Source organism: Saimiri boliviensis, chromosome 5 (genome assembly GCF_048565385.1).
Source record: "Saimiri boliviensis isolate mSaiBol1 chromosome 5, mSaiBol1.pri, whole genome shotgun sequence".
In the NCBI taxonomy this organism is placed as follows: Eukaryota; Metazoa; Chordata; class Mammalia; order Primates; family Cebidae; genus Saimiri; species Saimiri boliviensis.
Window position 1 is genome coordinate 40,633,008 of NC_133453.1, and position 16,660 is coordinate 40,649,667.

A 16,660-nucleotide genomic window follows, 5' to 3' on the forward strand; every position below is an offset into this window, starting at 1 on the left:
GTTCTAACAGGTGATTAAAGTACTTGCAGATCACTCTCCACTCTCTCCCTCCCTTTTTGCCTTGAGGATAAGTGTTAGGCAGCTAAAAGAACAAGCTGGGGGATGGAAGAGACGGTAAGACGATAGTGGACTGTTCCTTATAATACTTTCACTTAATTCCTGTCTTTATAGTCCTCTTCTTGAGCTTGCCTTCCATCCAATGTGCCATCTCTGAACCCAGGGCTCCCCTGGGGTTCTGATTCTGCAGGGCAATTATCTTCCTCCCCGCCAAAGCTCCTCCCTCTGTATTCTATGCTGCAGCATCTGATTCATCAATAAAGTCCCTTCCATCTACTTCCCTTCTTGTAGAAACTGATGCCCTTTTTTCATTTTTTTCAGTATTGTGGGTTCCTACATTTAAAAATTTCTTTACTATAATTTAAGAAAATTTGTTATGAAGACAATAAAAATTCATGCCTTTCTTTTTCTTGAAAAGTTCTTGATATGCTTTGTCAAATTACTTTTCAGTCAAGTTGTACCATTTACACTCAGCTGCGGCGCCTGCAATTGTTCTCACATTTAACTCTTGCCAACACTGAAAACTATCAGCTTTCTGGTTACTAAATCTTAGTATCAACTTGCATATTTTACTTGTCCTTCATTTGATTTATTTTATACAATAAATGAATTGTGCTGGTTGTTTTTTTTAGCAGTGCCAAAGAAAACAAACCCTCCTCTTGGGGAAAACGTGGGAACTTAGATTCAAAAAGTTTTCATTATGTATGTATAGCCATGTATGTATTCAAATTTGAAAGTTTCTGAAAAACCTTTTTTTCTCTTTAGATTTTACTTTTTAGTGAAAGCTTCATTTACTTATAAGTAGACTGAAGAAAGAATTCAAATCTAACTTTAAGAATTCAAGTCTAACTTTAAGGAATGTATTAAACATAATACTTTCTAAAATTAACCCTTTGAGTTAAGATGGTTTCAATGACTCCTATACACAGGTAATTGCAGCAAAGCACATCATCTGATCTGAGTATGTACTGTAAAGTAATTCTATTTGGAAAAAAAATTGATAAAGAAAGCATAACCTTGTTGTTGTAAAATTATGTCTAAAATTGCTAATATCTATGCTACTTAAAGCATGTTATCATTCTTTAAAAAGTGCTTATGTGAATATAACGGTGTTTTATGAGACCTGTTTTCTGATAATATTAATTGGTAGTTCTTTGGTAATTGATCTTTGTGTTCCTGAATATTTACAAAAAAGAAATACAAATGGAAATTAAACTTCTTAAAAAGTTCCATCCCTGTACTAATCAGTTTTACAAGTAAAAACAATGAGATATATAGTATAATCTTTCTCGATGGTAATATATTAATAACTTAACGATTCATATCCTTTGAACCCAGTAATTCTACTTCTAAGAATATATGCTAAGGAAATAATCATGATTGTTCACACAAATCTATATACAAGAGATGTTCACTATAATATTGTTTATAAAACCAAATACTAGAGGCTCATGCCTGTAATCCCAGCACTTTGGGAGGCTGAGGTGAGCAGATCACGTGAGGTCAGGCATTCAAAACCAGCCTGAAGAATACAGCAAAACCTCATCTCTACTAAAAATACAAAAAGTAGCTGGAAATGGTAGCAGGCACCTGTAACCCCAGCTACTTGGAAGGCTGAGGCACGAGAATTATTTGAACCTGGGAGGCAGAGGTTGTGGTGAGCCAAGATCACATCATTGTACTCCAGCCTGTCTAAAACAAAACAAAACAAAACAAAACAAAACAAAACAAAACAAAACAAAACAAAACAAAAAAACAATTCACATGGACAATAGTCTGGGAATAATTAAAAGAAATATGGCACATGGCATATTCATAAAAATATAATGCAGATATTTAAATCGTGTTTTTAAAGAACATTTAATGATATTATATAATGTTCACAATCTCATGTTAAGTAAAAAGCAGAATACAAAGGTTCACATGCTGTTTAATATGATTTTTTAAAAAATCTACATATCTGTGCATTTAAAAATTCTGAAATGAAATTTAACAGTGGTTGTTTCTGGGAGGTAGGATTGTTTCATTTTTTTGCCTCAAACCTTATTGAATTTTCAAATTTCTTCAATTAGTATAAAGCTTTTTTAAACCCAGAAACACAAAATCCATGATTACCTTTAAAAAGCAACATAGCAACTTACAAAAATTTAATTAACTTACACTCCTTCAGATGTATTTATCATTAATATCCAACAGAGATCATGAGAAAGGATTGTGTGAGTGCCCATCATTGTTCCAGGCCCCAGAAATACAATGGTAATGAAAGACAGATGTGGTCTCTGTCTTTACAGAACTTGCAGTTTAATAGGAAGATGTATAAATCAAACCACCACACAAACAAATGAAAAATTGCAACTGTGGTGTCAGGAAAGAAAAGCACATAGTGTTCTGAAATCCGTACTGGCATATTTGACCTGGGGATATCAAGAAAGAATTCCCCAAGGAAATAACACCTAAGCTGAGATCTAAATAATCTCATCTGAAATCACATGAAATAACTAGTCAAAAAGGGTGGGAAATTGTATTCCAAGCAATGACTACATTGGTAGGGAAGAAAGCATTGTGCACCAGTTATCAAGTTATAGTGTCTCTTGGCTCCAGATCTGCTCTTCTTGCCCTACTTTGTGATACTGGAGCTGGACCTTGTAAACAATTCTTTTCTGCCAGCTAGTAGAATGTTAACTTTGGTATCAGCAGATGGCAACACAGTGACTCTGCAAGTCCATAACAACAGAAGTATACCTCTCTTCAGGGTTCTGGACGTCAATTATTATTATTGTTAGTTATTATTATTCACAGGAACCCAGCAGCCATGCAGAGAAGCTCCAACTACATCCTCATACTATGTTCCCATCCCCATCTCCCACCACTGTCAGTGGCTTTGAGTAGCTCCAATTGATCTACACCCTCTGGCAATGGCAGCCTCTTAACAAAAGAGCTCAGTCCATGCCTTCTGACAAGTTTCTTCACCACTGCAAGGCTGCCCATTCCTCTGGTAGCCATGCACCTTCTCTGATCAGGTCAGAATCTCAGTCTTGGCTTGGGGGCCTTCCCAGTACTTAGTTCCTTTACTGTCTGATTCTCCTCAGTGTAGATACAGTAATTGCTCTCATGCTACATGTGGACACCTTATGGTCCTCATTTACCCCTTCTAGTAGTTAGTAACCTCTTACTGTTCTAGTTAACAATGCTTTGCATTACATGTCTCCTATTCAAATAACCAGTATGGTTCCTATATCCTGACTTGATCTTGACTGATACTCATGGCCAGTATGAGGGCTAAAGTAGAAAGGGCAAGAAGGGATGTGCCAGGCAAAGAGGCTGGAGTGGGACACAGAGGCCAGATTATGTTGGGCTTGTAGGCCAGGGTAAGTCTTCTGGTCTTTATTATAAGAGGTCAGATTGTGTTTTGAAAAGATTACAGGATAGAGAATGATTTACAGAGGAACAAGGGTAAGTGCCAGGAGATTAACGAGTGGACTACTGCTGCAGTGCAGGCAAGTGAGGATGTTAGATTTGGTGGGAAGGCAGGGGAAGAGAGTGAGCAATGAATGAATTCTAGAAATGAAAACCAACAGGAAATGGGAATAGATTGGAAATGGGGAGTGAGAAAGAGAGAGATGTCGTGACTGATGACTAGATTTCTGGCTTGCACAATTGGATAGATGGTGCACTAGGATCAGGAACACTAAAAGACAGCCACAACTGGTAAGAGATCACGAGTTTGTTTTGAGCATGTTGTTGAAGGGCTTTGAAACAGCAAAGTGAAAATGTCAAAGAGTCTGGAGTTTAGAGTGCAGTCTGAACTAGGAAGATGAGTTTTGAGTGCCATCTTACATAATTAAAGCTAGAGTATGGCTGAAATAATCTAAAGAGAACGTGTGGCTTTATATCATGAAGGACCTGAGATCAAGCCCTGAGGAGCTGCAGCAATTTAACAGAAAGGTAAAGAAGAACGACCTCCAAAGGAAACAGAGAGGAAGCCAAAAAGACAGAGGAACACAATCAGGAGAGTGTCATGCCATAGAAGCCATAGGGAAAGGATAGAGCTCTTAAGAATACAGTGGTCAACAATGCTGAATACTGCTGAAAAAAAAATTAAAAAATGGTTGCTAGATTCAATAACATGGAGGCCATTGCTAAACTTACCTAGCACAGCTTACCCAGAGCAGCTTATTTGGAGAGATGAGGCTAAAAGCCATAAGAATGAGGTGATGAGCGAGACGGAGGTGAAGAATGGAGACAGGGAGTTAAGGTAACTCTGAAGATGTTACAGAATACTGGTCTAGTGATGAAGCCTCGAGAAAACTCCTTTTTCTTTTTTGAAGATTTGCTCTTGTTGCCCAGGCTGGAGCGCAATGACGCAATCTTGGCTCACCGCAACCTCTGCCTCCTGGGTTCAAGTGATTCTGCCTCAGCCTCCCGAGTAGCTAAGATTATAGGCATGTACTACCATGCCCAGCTAATTTTGCAGTTTTAGTAAAATGGCATTTCTCCATGTTGGTCAGTCTGGTCTCAAACTCCTGACCTCAGATGATCTGCCCGCCTTGGCTTCCCAAAGTGCTGGGATTATGGGCATGAACCACAGCGTCCAGCCTTCCTTTTTTTTTTTTTTTTTTGAGACAGGGTTTTGTTCTTTCACCCAGGATGAAATGCAACGGTGTGATCATTGCTCACTGCAGCCTAGATACCCAGCTCAAGTGTTCCTGCTACCTCAGCCTCCCAAGTAGCTGGGACTACAGGCATTTGCTATCATGCTTAGCTAATTTTTGTATTTTTTTGTAGAGCTGAGGTTTCCCATGTTGCCCAGGCTAAGAAAACTATTCTCTCATAATTATATACTATGATTTGCAAGTTTCACCATTCTTCTATCTTTATATGACAGGGTAATTAACAGAAATTCAGGGGAAACAATAACTTTGGAACAGAGACCAAAACAGACAAGTTTATGCAGCAGACACAATGTCAGTTCTGCCTTTTCATGTCTTTATCAAATACAGATAGACTTTATTATTTCATTCAAATCCTATGAAGCTTGATCAGCTCAGAGGGCATAAAGGTGGTAACTTTTCAACTAGAATAACATCTTTAGTTTTACTTACATTCACTGTCTTTACAAGATCTCATATGTCATTAATACCTTCATAGATTTAATATATATGTATATTATATATAATAATACATAAATAAATATGAAAAGGTAATAAAGTCAATGGACTAAGTTGTCAATAACACAAAGTAGGCCGAATAACTTGATTTTTTCCATTGTCTTGTTTCTTTGTAAAACAAATTTAATTCTCATTGCATTAAAAATCTTTTTTTAATTTTTAATTTTTGTGGGTACATAGTAGGTTTATATATTTATGGTTTATATATTTATGGGGTGCTTGAGATATTCTGATATAGGTATACAATGCATAATAATCACATCAGAGGAAATGGAGTTTCCATCATTGCATTTTAATAGAAACATTTATATCTTTGTTCAAAAATCTCTAAAAAAATATTTTTTGAAAGCCTTTTGATCTTTGCAAGCAGTACATTCCATTTAATTAAGTCTGTTTGTAACTGAAATCACCATAACAAGACATGTTTGAGAAGTTATAAAGGTATCAGCTATTCAGAAGTGAAGAGTTTTGTGTTTTTGCTGTACAGTTGCAGCAAAAATTCTTTTTGAATGAGAAAGAGAAGAGAGCGGGCTTTGGTTTCACTCTGCCCAGGTGACAGAAAAATACCTGAGGGGTTTTATGTTTCCTGTGCCCTCATGTCACTACATCCTGTGTCTATGTCTGTCTCTTTCTGCTTTATCATATATAGAGAAAGGAAGCAGGGCTCTAAGTCACTGCAAATGCAATCTTAGATATCGAGTTACATGAAGCTGAGGTTGAGACTGAGAAAAACACCACTATCAATGGGAATTAATATCACGTATTTAGATGCTAAAATAATAATTAAAGAGGAGTGATAATAGTAATTATGTGCTTTAAAATATAAACTTTATTTTTATTTATTTATTTTTGAGGTAGGGTCTCGCTTCGTTACACAGGTTGGAGTGCAGTGGTGCAATCATGGGTCACTGCAGCCTTGACCTTCTGGGCTTGAGTGATCTTCTTAACTCAGCTCTGTAAGTAGCTGGGACTATAGGCAAGGACTACCACACCCGACTAATTTTTACATTTTTTTTTTTAATAGAACCAGCTCTCACAATGTTGCCCAGTCTGGTCTTGAACTCCTGGACTCAAGTGATCCTCTCACCTTGGCCTCCCAAAGTGCTGGGATTACAGGCATGAGGCACTGTGCCTGACCAAAATATAAACTTCAAGAATGCATGTTCATATGACAGTACTTAATATCAGCTATATAGATATAGATGTAGATATAGATAGAGAGAGTATTAGAGCTATAATAAAAAAATAGTAAAAATCTATGGTTATAATTCTACAAGGGCTTCAGCTAAAATACTTAATAAAAGTTTAAATAAAAATTCAAACCACTATAACTTGGCATGAGAGAGCCTGAACTGAAGCACTGGGATCTTAGCTTCGATGTCTCCCGACACTTAGGTCACGGCAGGACCTTCTATGGAATCGCTGATCACGCATACTCCCCAGCTGCCCTTCTACATGCTGCCTTTATAACATTTAGTACAGTCTAGAATTATGTTGGTAATTTAGTTGTATTCTGGTTTATTATCCATCTCTTCTCCCCACCCCCCCCACCCTAAAGAACATAAACTCCCCAAGAGCAAAAAGTTTGTTGTCTTGTTCGCTTCCTGTAAAAGAATTCCTGACACATGTTGGATGCTTAAAAATATTTATTCAAAGGATAAATGAATGATAAGAGGGTCCACCCTGTTCCAGACGCTGCATTAATCACTTTATGTATCTCACTTACTGCTCACCGTAATCTTGCAAAGTGGAGGAATATTCTGCATTTTGCAGATAAGAAAAGTGAGATGCAGAGTGGTTAACCTGTTCAGGGTCACACGCCTCATAAGTAATGAGGCTGAGATTTGAAACCAAAGATGTCTAATTCTAAAGCTCTGGTTCTTAGCTGTGATATTATATTGCTTCCATTTGAGAGCTGGCACTGCTGAAATCCTAGAATATACACATTTGACTTTTACTATTAAAGTTCTAAGCTGGCTGCTTTCTTTTTGTTGATCTTTGCTAATCCTCTGGTCCAATATAGGGCTTAGTGAAGCAGGGGAGGTAATCTTGAGGCCAGGAACAACAGCAACATAAAAAAATCTACTTGAACAACCTGTGGTGAACCTCCTAACGTAATAATACTGCGAAATGGTGGTGGGGTGTTTTTGTTGTTGTTCGTTATAGGAAGCACAAATGAGGGGGAGCACCTGACATTCTAAAGGCACAGGATCCTTTCTCTGACGTTTGGTTCAGTTCACTTGAGGATGAGAAAGCAGCTCCATGCAGGTGCTGTGCCCTAACACAGAATCTGCATTGCAAAGGTTAAAACGCAGGGCTGTTCCTGCTCTGCAGTACAGGGCAGGCTGTACAGTCCCGCTCAGGTAGGTCAGCAACCATGGCATGGAGCTTTTTGTTCCAAGGAACAAGAATGGAAGACTTGGTTTCCCAGGATGCTTTACATGAAGAGGCAACATAAAGGACAGCTGCTGGATCAGCAAGAGGAACGCAAGAAAGGGAACGCCCTGCCCCAGAGTTTGTCTCTGGGAAGCTGCTGATGGCCCACAGTCCTGCTCCTTTCCTATTCAATGGGAATTGTGTCCAGTGGGGGAAAGAAAGAGAGAAATCTGAATTCCTGTTTTGGCCTAAGTGAAGACAAGTAAATGCTATACATTTTAGCTTATGAGACTCAAAAAAAATATGGGGCAGGAGGAACATTTAGCAAAATTAGACCCTAAGGTCACACTGTACTTTAGATATTTAGATAAGGTCTTTGAAAAAAGTATTATTCTTGGCACTTTTAGTAAAATATACGTATTTTACTAGAAATATATAAATATATAAAATATATATTAAAATAATATAGAAAATATATTTTTTCACTAAAAGTAAATATATATTTAGTAAAATATATACATATATATGGGTATATATATATATATTTTTTTGAGATAAGAATTTGTCCTGTAGCCCAGGCTACAGTACAGTGGCACAATCATAGCTCATTGCAGCCCCAAATTCCTCAGCTTAAAGAATTTTCCTGAACCTCCCAAGTAGCTGGGACTACAGGTATGAGCCACCAAACCCAGCTAATTTTTTTTTTTTTTTTTAAGAGATGAGATCTAGCTATGCTCCCCAGGCTGGTCTTGAACTCCTGGCCTCAAGTAATCTTCCCACCTCAGCCTCTGAAAGTGCTGGGATTACAGCTGTGAGCCACTGCACCCGCTCGGCAAAAATAAATCTCAATCTACTCTTGGCCTGACTTTGTATTTGAGCCCAGGATGATTTTGATTGGATTATATAAAAGATCCAATTTGAGCTGTTATTAAAAATTCTGAGATACAGAAAAAACTACTCTCAGGCTTAAAACATACTCCTAAACTTCTAAGCTATCTGCTGACACACAGTATTGTCCCACTTGACAGTGCTATATTTACAGCCTGAAATGATGATGCTTTTGGTGGTGATTTTTCATGTAGGAAGTCACACTAACACCCCTGAGCCACCTGCATATATCTTAAAGCTAACTTTTCCCCTACCAAAAAAAAAATGATTCTGTTAAAGACTTTAAAAAAGAGAGATCCTGAATGTCAAGGTGTTATAAAAAGATAAAACATGCATCTCACATGTTCACAGCCTCCTGCCCAGTGGGGCATTCAGGGCAGCCTTTGTTGAGCTAGTTCCATTATTGGAGGGCTTGATAAATGCTCTACTATAGCAGCTTGGAGATTTCTTTTAGGCTTATGCTGTGAAGTCACTCAAGTACAGAATATCATTATATGGCTTTGTTATTGTGACTTTTTTCTAATTTTTCAATTACTCATTTTTTTAGGAGTTAGGGAGCCCATGGTTTTAGCAGTAACTCTCCACTACATAATAAAATTACATGGATTTGAGTCAGTCTTTTGCAAACTGCAGAGAGTTCAAGAGGGTTATCCTCTCACCTTTTCAACGAGGAGTCTTAGCTTCTTCAGTTATAAAGTGGGGAGCCAGGATTAAAGCTTCCCTCTTATCTTTTCTAGTTCCAAACATTCTACTCAAAATGGGGTGCAGAGCGTCTGCAGTCTAACACTCATCTGTGGACTACCTGTTACAGCTCTTGCAATTGCCAGTAGATTGAGCAAGCATTTTAAAGCCATTAGATAGTTTTGGCATCAACTTTCTGATGAACCTTCATAATTCTGGGGCAGGAAAATCTAACTACAATAGTCCTCCCTTATTCGCAGTTTCAGTAATCCACAGTCAACTGCAGCCCAAACACAGTAAACAGAAAATTCCAGAAATAAACAACTCATTAAGTTTTAAGTTTCATACTGTTCTGAGCAGTGTGATGAAATCTTGTGCCATCTCACTCTGTCCCACCCAGGATGTGATCATGCCTTCGTCCACAGTATCCATGCCATACATGATATCTGCCCACTCGTCACTTTAGTGGCTATCTTGGTGATCAGATTGAGTATCATCGTATCTCATCACGCAGGCATTTTATCATTTCACATCAGCACAATAAGGATGTTTATAGTGCAGTAAGATATTTTGAGAGAGAGAGCAAGAAAGAGACCAGTATATTGCTATAATTGTTCTATTTATTATTGGTTATTTTTAATCTTTTATTTTTTGAGACAGGGTCTCATTCTGTTTCCCAGGCTGGAGTGCAGTGGCACGATCTCAGCTCACTCCAACCTCCGTCTCCCAGGTTCAAGCAATTCTCCTGCCTCAGTCTCCCAAGTAGCTGGGATTGCAGGCCCTTGCCACCATGCCCGGCTACTTTTTGTATTTTTAGTAGAGACGGGGTTTCACCATGTTGACCAGGATGGTCTCAAATGCCTAACCTTGTGATTTGCCCACCTTGGCCTCCCAAAGTGCTGGGATTACAGGCATAAGCCACTGTGCCCAGCCTAACTTATAAATTAAATTTTAGTATAGCATAGCATAGTATGGTGTAGTATAGTATGGTATGGTATAGTATAGTATAGTATAGTATAGTATAGTATAGTATAGTATAGTATAGCATAGCATAGCATAGCATAGCATAGCATAGCATAGCATAGCATAGCATAGCATAGTGTAGTGTAGTATAGTATAGTGTAGTATAGTATAGGAAAAAAATAGCGTACATTATTTCAGACATTCACTACGGGTCCTGGAACCTATCTTCCAAGGATGAGGGCAGATTACTGTAGCTAAAAATTCATTTTAAAATTTACAATAATAAGTGTGCTGCTAATGAAGCTAAGGGCGAAGAAGGAGAATTTGCATCCTTTTTTGCAAGAACATCTACTAACCTTCCATTACCAACATTTCTTCATTTCTTCTTCTCTCTCTCTCTTTTTTTTTTTTTTTTGAGGGGTCTCAGTCTGCCACCCAGGCTGGAGTGCAGTGGTATGATTACGGTTCACTGCAGCCTCAACCTCCTGGGCTCAGGTGATCCTCTCACCTCAGCCTCCTGGGTAGTAGGGACTACAGACATGCACCACTAGGCCCAGCTAATTTTTGTATTATTTGTAGAGATGAGGTTTCGCCATGTGGCCCAGGCTGGTCTTGGACTTCTGGGCTCAAGCAATCCTCCTGCTTCAGCCTCCCAAAGTGCTGGGATGACAAGTGTGAGCTATCATGCCTGGCTCATTTATTCTTTAAGAGAAAAATTTATTGCAGAGACATTTGTAATGAATCAATGACAGCAACAAATAATACTAACATACCTCAATGTCTTCTTACAAAAGAGAAGGGAGAATGGGATCACTCTTTGTGCAAGAAAGGATTCTTTACAGAAAGTTTCATGTTAGGGTTTCCAAAAGCCCCCTTGTACCCACTCCCCTGGTGGATACTTAACTTTCAAGGCAGCTGTCCACTGGGAAGGAAAGTACTTCTACATCGAATTTGCTTTAATGTCTTATACTTGATAGAGTTACTGACATTGTTTTACAAAGAAGGTATAAATTATAAGTAAATGAAAATATATATGTGCTAAGCTTTTAGTCTATGATTGATATCAAAATGGTAACTTGAGTAATTAGATTTTGAAAGTAATTCATGTGAAAGCAATAATAACTAAAGTTGGGAATCTGCCACTCGATTATTTAATTTCTTTCTCTTGCTCTGCCTATAAATCAAAATAGTCTCAAAATTGCAGGCAGTGAAAACTGAATTAAAAAATTCCTGGAGAATTCAGATTCAAAATAAAATAGATTATTTTTGTTGTTGTCATCATTTGGTTTTAGGAAACCATCATGAAGTAAATAAGGATGATACGAATTTCAGGACTATCAGTGGAGTTGTTAGGAAGTGTTTCTGGAAGAATGTTTGTGCGATGTGAACAATTTAAGAACTTACTAGTGTATTATGGAGCATGCCAATGCCTTCTCACCGCCACCCTGATTCGGTTCATGTCACCATTTGATTTTCTGTTTGCACCTCTATCTCTTTTGCTAGACTGAACTTTTCTTAGGCACGGGTGTGTCTTACTCATCTTTGGTTTGTCAGAGGCTAGCACTGTGTCACATACAGCAGGCATGCAATACATGAGGGTCCTCAGTAAAGTTCTACTTACTTCTCTCTAACCCTCCGAGTCCTTTTTACCACCTCAGTTCTCTTGGTCCTTTAATACCCAGTGCTCCCAGGAAATCTCCCAGGATCACTCAGTTAGATGCAGCACCTCTCTTCCCCAAACCTTAAACTCACCAGTGAACCTACAGCCTTCTCTTCAAGGATATCAGAATGTGATTCCATCAGGGCATAAACCACATCACATCTTTCTCTGAATCTACTGTGGCATCTAGCAGAGTGCTCTGAATACAAGGAGAGTTTAAAAAGGCACTGGTTCAATAAACTCAGAATTTTATAACTAGAAGGACTTTGGGGGTCAACTCGTGTAATGGTTCTCATCAAGGGATCTACCACCTTTTAGGAGGCATTCTGAAAAACTGAGGGGGCATTTTTAAAAGTTAGCAAAATGATTGTGTGTTGGGGGTGGGGTTGGGGGGCAGGATGCTAGATGACTTGCAATCCTGGGAATGTCCTACACAACAAAGAATTGTCCTGTGTCCTGAACTTTCTCATGTTCTCCTGGGCATTCATGATTATTTAAAAACATATATAATTATGTGAGTCTGGACAGTTTTGCTACGGATTTCCAACATTTGCTTGGATTTCCAGGATTCAACTATTACATAAATTAAAGGAAGATGGTACTTTATGATGTTTAGAACTTGACTAAGAATTTTTCACCAAGTGGAAAACCACATCAACAGTCATGATATTAGAGTTGACACACATTATCTGAAGTCAGACTGCATTTGTAGCAGGTGCATTCACAGTGAGTCCATGTTACATACAAATATACTTATTGAGCTCTTACTGTACATGTCAAATCTAAAAAAAACAGCGTCCACAATATCCAACTGACTACTGCCTTACTTCATTTAATTGCAAAGTGATTCATTATAAGTGGGTGTGAAAATCTGGCCTCTTTGTTGAGCTTTCTATTTTAGTTCTTCCTGAATTTCTTATATTTTTATTTACTGAAAATCTGTTTCTAGGTAGGTTATATTATGCATGAATTTTATTTTAAGATTTGCTCTAAAAATGGGGCATTGGGTCAGATAGTAGTGAGAAGCACTTATCTAGTAGATTCCAATACAGTTTCCTTATTTTTGAGAAAGGAAATGGGACCCTAGAGACGAAATGAAGCACCCAAAGTCAAATAGTGGATTAGGAAGTGGCCTTTTAAAGATTAAGTAATGCACAGCTATAGTACAAATAATTAACGTTCCAGATTCTAACACCCTGGAAGATTATGTTCTGTCATGCCATATAAAAAATAACCAGCAGTTCAAATAATTTCGTCTGTCCTTTCAAAAGGAAAACATTTAATAACATTTCTTTTTGTCATTTATTATTCCTTCACTACTTCAGGTGAATTCTAGCAAAGGTATCTATATAGAATATTTCTTTAAACTAGAACTTCCATTTAAAAAAACCCTCTAACTGTAATCCCAGCACTTTGGGAGTCCAAGGCAGGACCACTTGAGTCCAGGAGTTCAAGGCTGAAGCTGCAGTGAGCCATGATCACACTACTGCACTCCAGCCTAAAAAAAAAAAAAAAAAGAAAGAAAGAAAGAAAAAAAGAGAGAAAAAAAAATCCTCTGACTTGGTGTACTGCTAGATTGAGCATTTATTCTCTGCCCTGTCACATTCCTCTGCACCCCCTATCCTGGCTTCCGGAAGGCTGACTTGTATGCACTGCAGAAAAACAACCTTCTATTTTCAACAGAATCAACAGTAGCCCCAATGAGCTCCCTTCGTGCTCTTTTCATCTATGTCTTCCTAACCTAAGCAATTTTACTTAAGCATTACTGACCTGTGACCCCACGAAGTGCCTTTGAAGGTTCCTCAAGTATTGAGATCTTTTTCTCACGAGGGTTAAGGGCTGGTTTCTCGTTGGTAGAATCGGTGGAGGAACTGTCCTTCTCGCAGCCATTCATGGGCCCATTTTGAATCTGTGGTGGCTGTGGCTGCAGGGGCCCTGCCTCAGGCCTCTCCACTTTGTCTTTAGCATCTTTGTTGCATTGATGCTGCTTGGACTTGCTTCTTTTTCTTTTATTGTTCTAGAATGAGAAACAAATGAGAAAATGATATTCAGCTCAGACTCTTGAAATATAAGGTGAATCTGAGAGATGAAAATTAGACACATTACCTTTTTTGGTTCCTGGCCCTTCTAATAGACTGGATGAAGAATATTTACACCTTTATTAACCACCCAAATTAATTTAAGTATCTTCTTTCTTACAGTAAGTTGTATAAACTTTCACCTTATAAACACAAACATGAAGTTTCCAATAAAAGGAAGAAAAAAACCAACAGGAATGGCTTAAATAGCTGCTTAAATATTTGAGCAACTTGAGGCTCTACAATAAAATCTTTTGATAACCGTCCTGAAAAAACTTGATTTCAGTTATCCTGCCATTGGAGAGTAGCTCTCATCTCAAAGTGGTGAATGCTGGGGAGGCAAGGAGGATCCTAAGGTTCACATCTGCTGGGGAGAAGGAGAGGTAAAGGGGGGAACTGCCAGGGAAAAGGCAGGCAACTTCTTGTAAAATGAGGGCACAGAAGGTAGGTTGTTAATGTCCAGGCTGGGTCTCTGAAATAGAAACCAATCAACCAGGAGATTCCTGGAATTGCTTCCATTGTCTAGGATGCCTCAGGTAGCCACAGGATCCATAAGCATCCCCATCACTTTTTTTTTTTTTTTTTTTTTTTTTAACAAGGTCTCACTCTGGCTCTATCACCCAGGCTGGAATGCAGTGGCATGATCACAGCTCACTGCAGCTTCAACCTCCTGACCATAAGTGATCCTCACACCTCAGCCTCCTGAGTAGCTGTTACTAAGGCATGCACCACCACATGCAGCATTTACAAAAATTTTTTTGTAGATACAGGGTCTCCCTATATTGCTCAGGCTGGTCTCCAACTTCTGGGCTCAAGTGATTCTCCTACCTCTGCCTCCCAAGTGCTGGGATTGCAGGCATGAGCTACCTGCCCTGCCATCCTCACGAATGTTTCACCTGGAGCAGACAACGGATTCAAGGTATTGGCAAACTGATGTAAGTCACCCTTTTTTTGGTGTGAAAGCCCCCAGACCTCTCGGTAACAGCATTACAAGGCTTCATTTAATTTACTTTGAAATAACACTATGCTGAATTTTACACAACTGAAATTTTTTAGATCTCCAATATCACAGGAGTCTAAAATGCAGAGTTTTACTATATCTCTCCTAAAATGCCCTAATGGTGAATAGGTAAGAATATCAAGAAAATTAAGAAGATGTTCCTAATTATGTATGCTTGACTTGATGTTGTTTTGTACCCAGTTGATATTCAATGTACTTAACAAGCAGTATAGTACCAGCCCCAGCCAATCGGAACGGACACCTGACCCATAAGGAAGACCCTGTCCCACCTCCTGAATGAGTGAGTGTCAGCCTGTCTTCATTTCTCAACTCATTTAGAAAAGAAGTAAAAAGTAACTGTTTCCTCTTCTCAATTCTCCTCCTTGCTCTCTTTTTCTTTGGAACCACAATCATGCCCTGGTAAGCGCTCTCTAGGTGAGAGGTGTGTCCCAGGTTGATACACAGGCCAGTGGCACTTATTCCCCCACAAACAGCCGAAGCAGCTTCTGGCTCTTAAGCCTCACATCCACTTGGCTGGGAGACCATTTTCCTTTTCAGCCCCCAGGAGGGAGACTCAGTAATGAGTTGGGTCTGCAGCTGCTGTCTGCTCTTTTTTTCACTTCAGAAAAATCTAATACGCGAACCACACTTTTGAAATTTTTCTATGTAAGTCTAAATACTGCCTTTCAATCACTTGCAAATCATGTTCATCTCGCACAGAGGCCTGGGAAGCTATGATTAAAGATAAGCAGAGATTGTCAAAGATAGTGCCATACAAAGGTTAAAAAAAAATCTCATAATTTTCCTATTCTACATGAAACTAGGAGGAGAAAAAACAGGAAAAGATGATTCCTGTAATTTCAGTAATCTTCGGGTTTTATGAAAGTAATACTGTGTTATTGTTTGTTCAGAACCTGTTTTGCAGGCCTGTGATCTTCTCCCGTGGGAAGGGATATGGCGTACTATATCCTGGGAAAAGCAAAACACAGGCCTTGCTGTGCCATAGCAGGAATGAGTGGAACAGTTACTTTGAAAGGAGCGGCACACTTTTGCTAGTGTGTATGCACAGACACAGCTCGGGAGCTCCCAGAAATCCCAGGCCCTTTGTGACCTGACAAGAAAGCAAACCAAATTGAATGGGACACAGTAAAATCCCCTTTCCTTTGTTCTCAAAGAGTAGTACACCAGTGTTCAAGAAGGCCCCTTACTTACTATAGTTCTAAGGCATTTTCTTTTCTTCTTCTTTTATTAATAATCTACCTTAGAATTCAGCCAAAAAAGCATCTCAGAGCAGCCTTAGACAGATTCTTTCAGGTGGAAAAACATGTGAAAATATATTTAGAGTTTTTCAAGTATCTTTAAAACACTCCTTAATTTTTTTCTTTGTGCTACAGGATATGTTCAGGCAAGTTAATGTTTTGAATCCTTTGAATTCTCCAGCTGGGCTACCCTTTAGGCTTAAAAAAGAAAACAACTCTGGGACTTCTTAAGCACACCTGGTCATTAAAAACACTGAGCAGAAAATAAAGGCATTAGTAGTGAGAGTATCCGGTAATTTACGAGAGTCATGAATTTGGAAGCTTTCTGGGTATATATTAACATATTTGAAAGAAGCATAAAATTGGCAGCCTTGTTAAAATGATAACAACCATGAAGGTTTTGATTGAAGATGTTACCAATTTACAATCAATATTAATCTTACCTTCTTTTTTCCTGTCATATTCCATTCTTTTAGAACTTGAATTGCACTGCCTAGATAAAGACAAAGAATCTTCAACAAATATTCACA

General features: G+C 38.6%; 1 protein-coding gene across 5 annotated transcripts in view; it reads right to left on the bottom strand.

Moving 5' to 3' along the window:
* Window positions 1-16,660, bottom strand: part of SPATS2L (spermatogenesis associated serine rich 2 like) — a 170,789-nt gene that overhangs the window by 44,476 nt on the left and 109,653 nt on the right. For all 5 annotated transcript variants that reach the window (XM_010336460.3, XM_039469500.2, XM_039469506.2 and 2 more), the window contains 2 exons: window positions 16,574-16,623; window positions 13,564-13,810 (listed from right to left, as the gene is read on the bottom strand). In XM_010336460.3, the coding sequence (XP_010334762.3) occupies window positions 13,564-13,810; window positions 16,574-16,623 (297 nt within the window). The remainder of the gene's footprint in view (window positions 1-13,563; window positions 13,811-16,573; window positions 16,624-16,660) is intronic.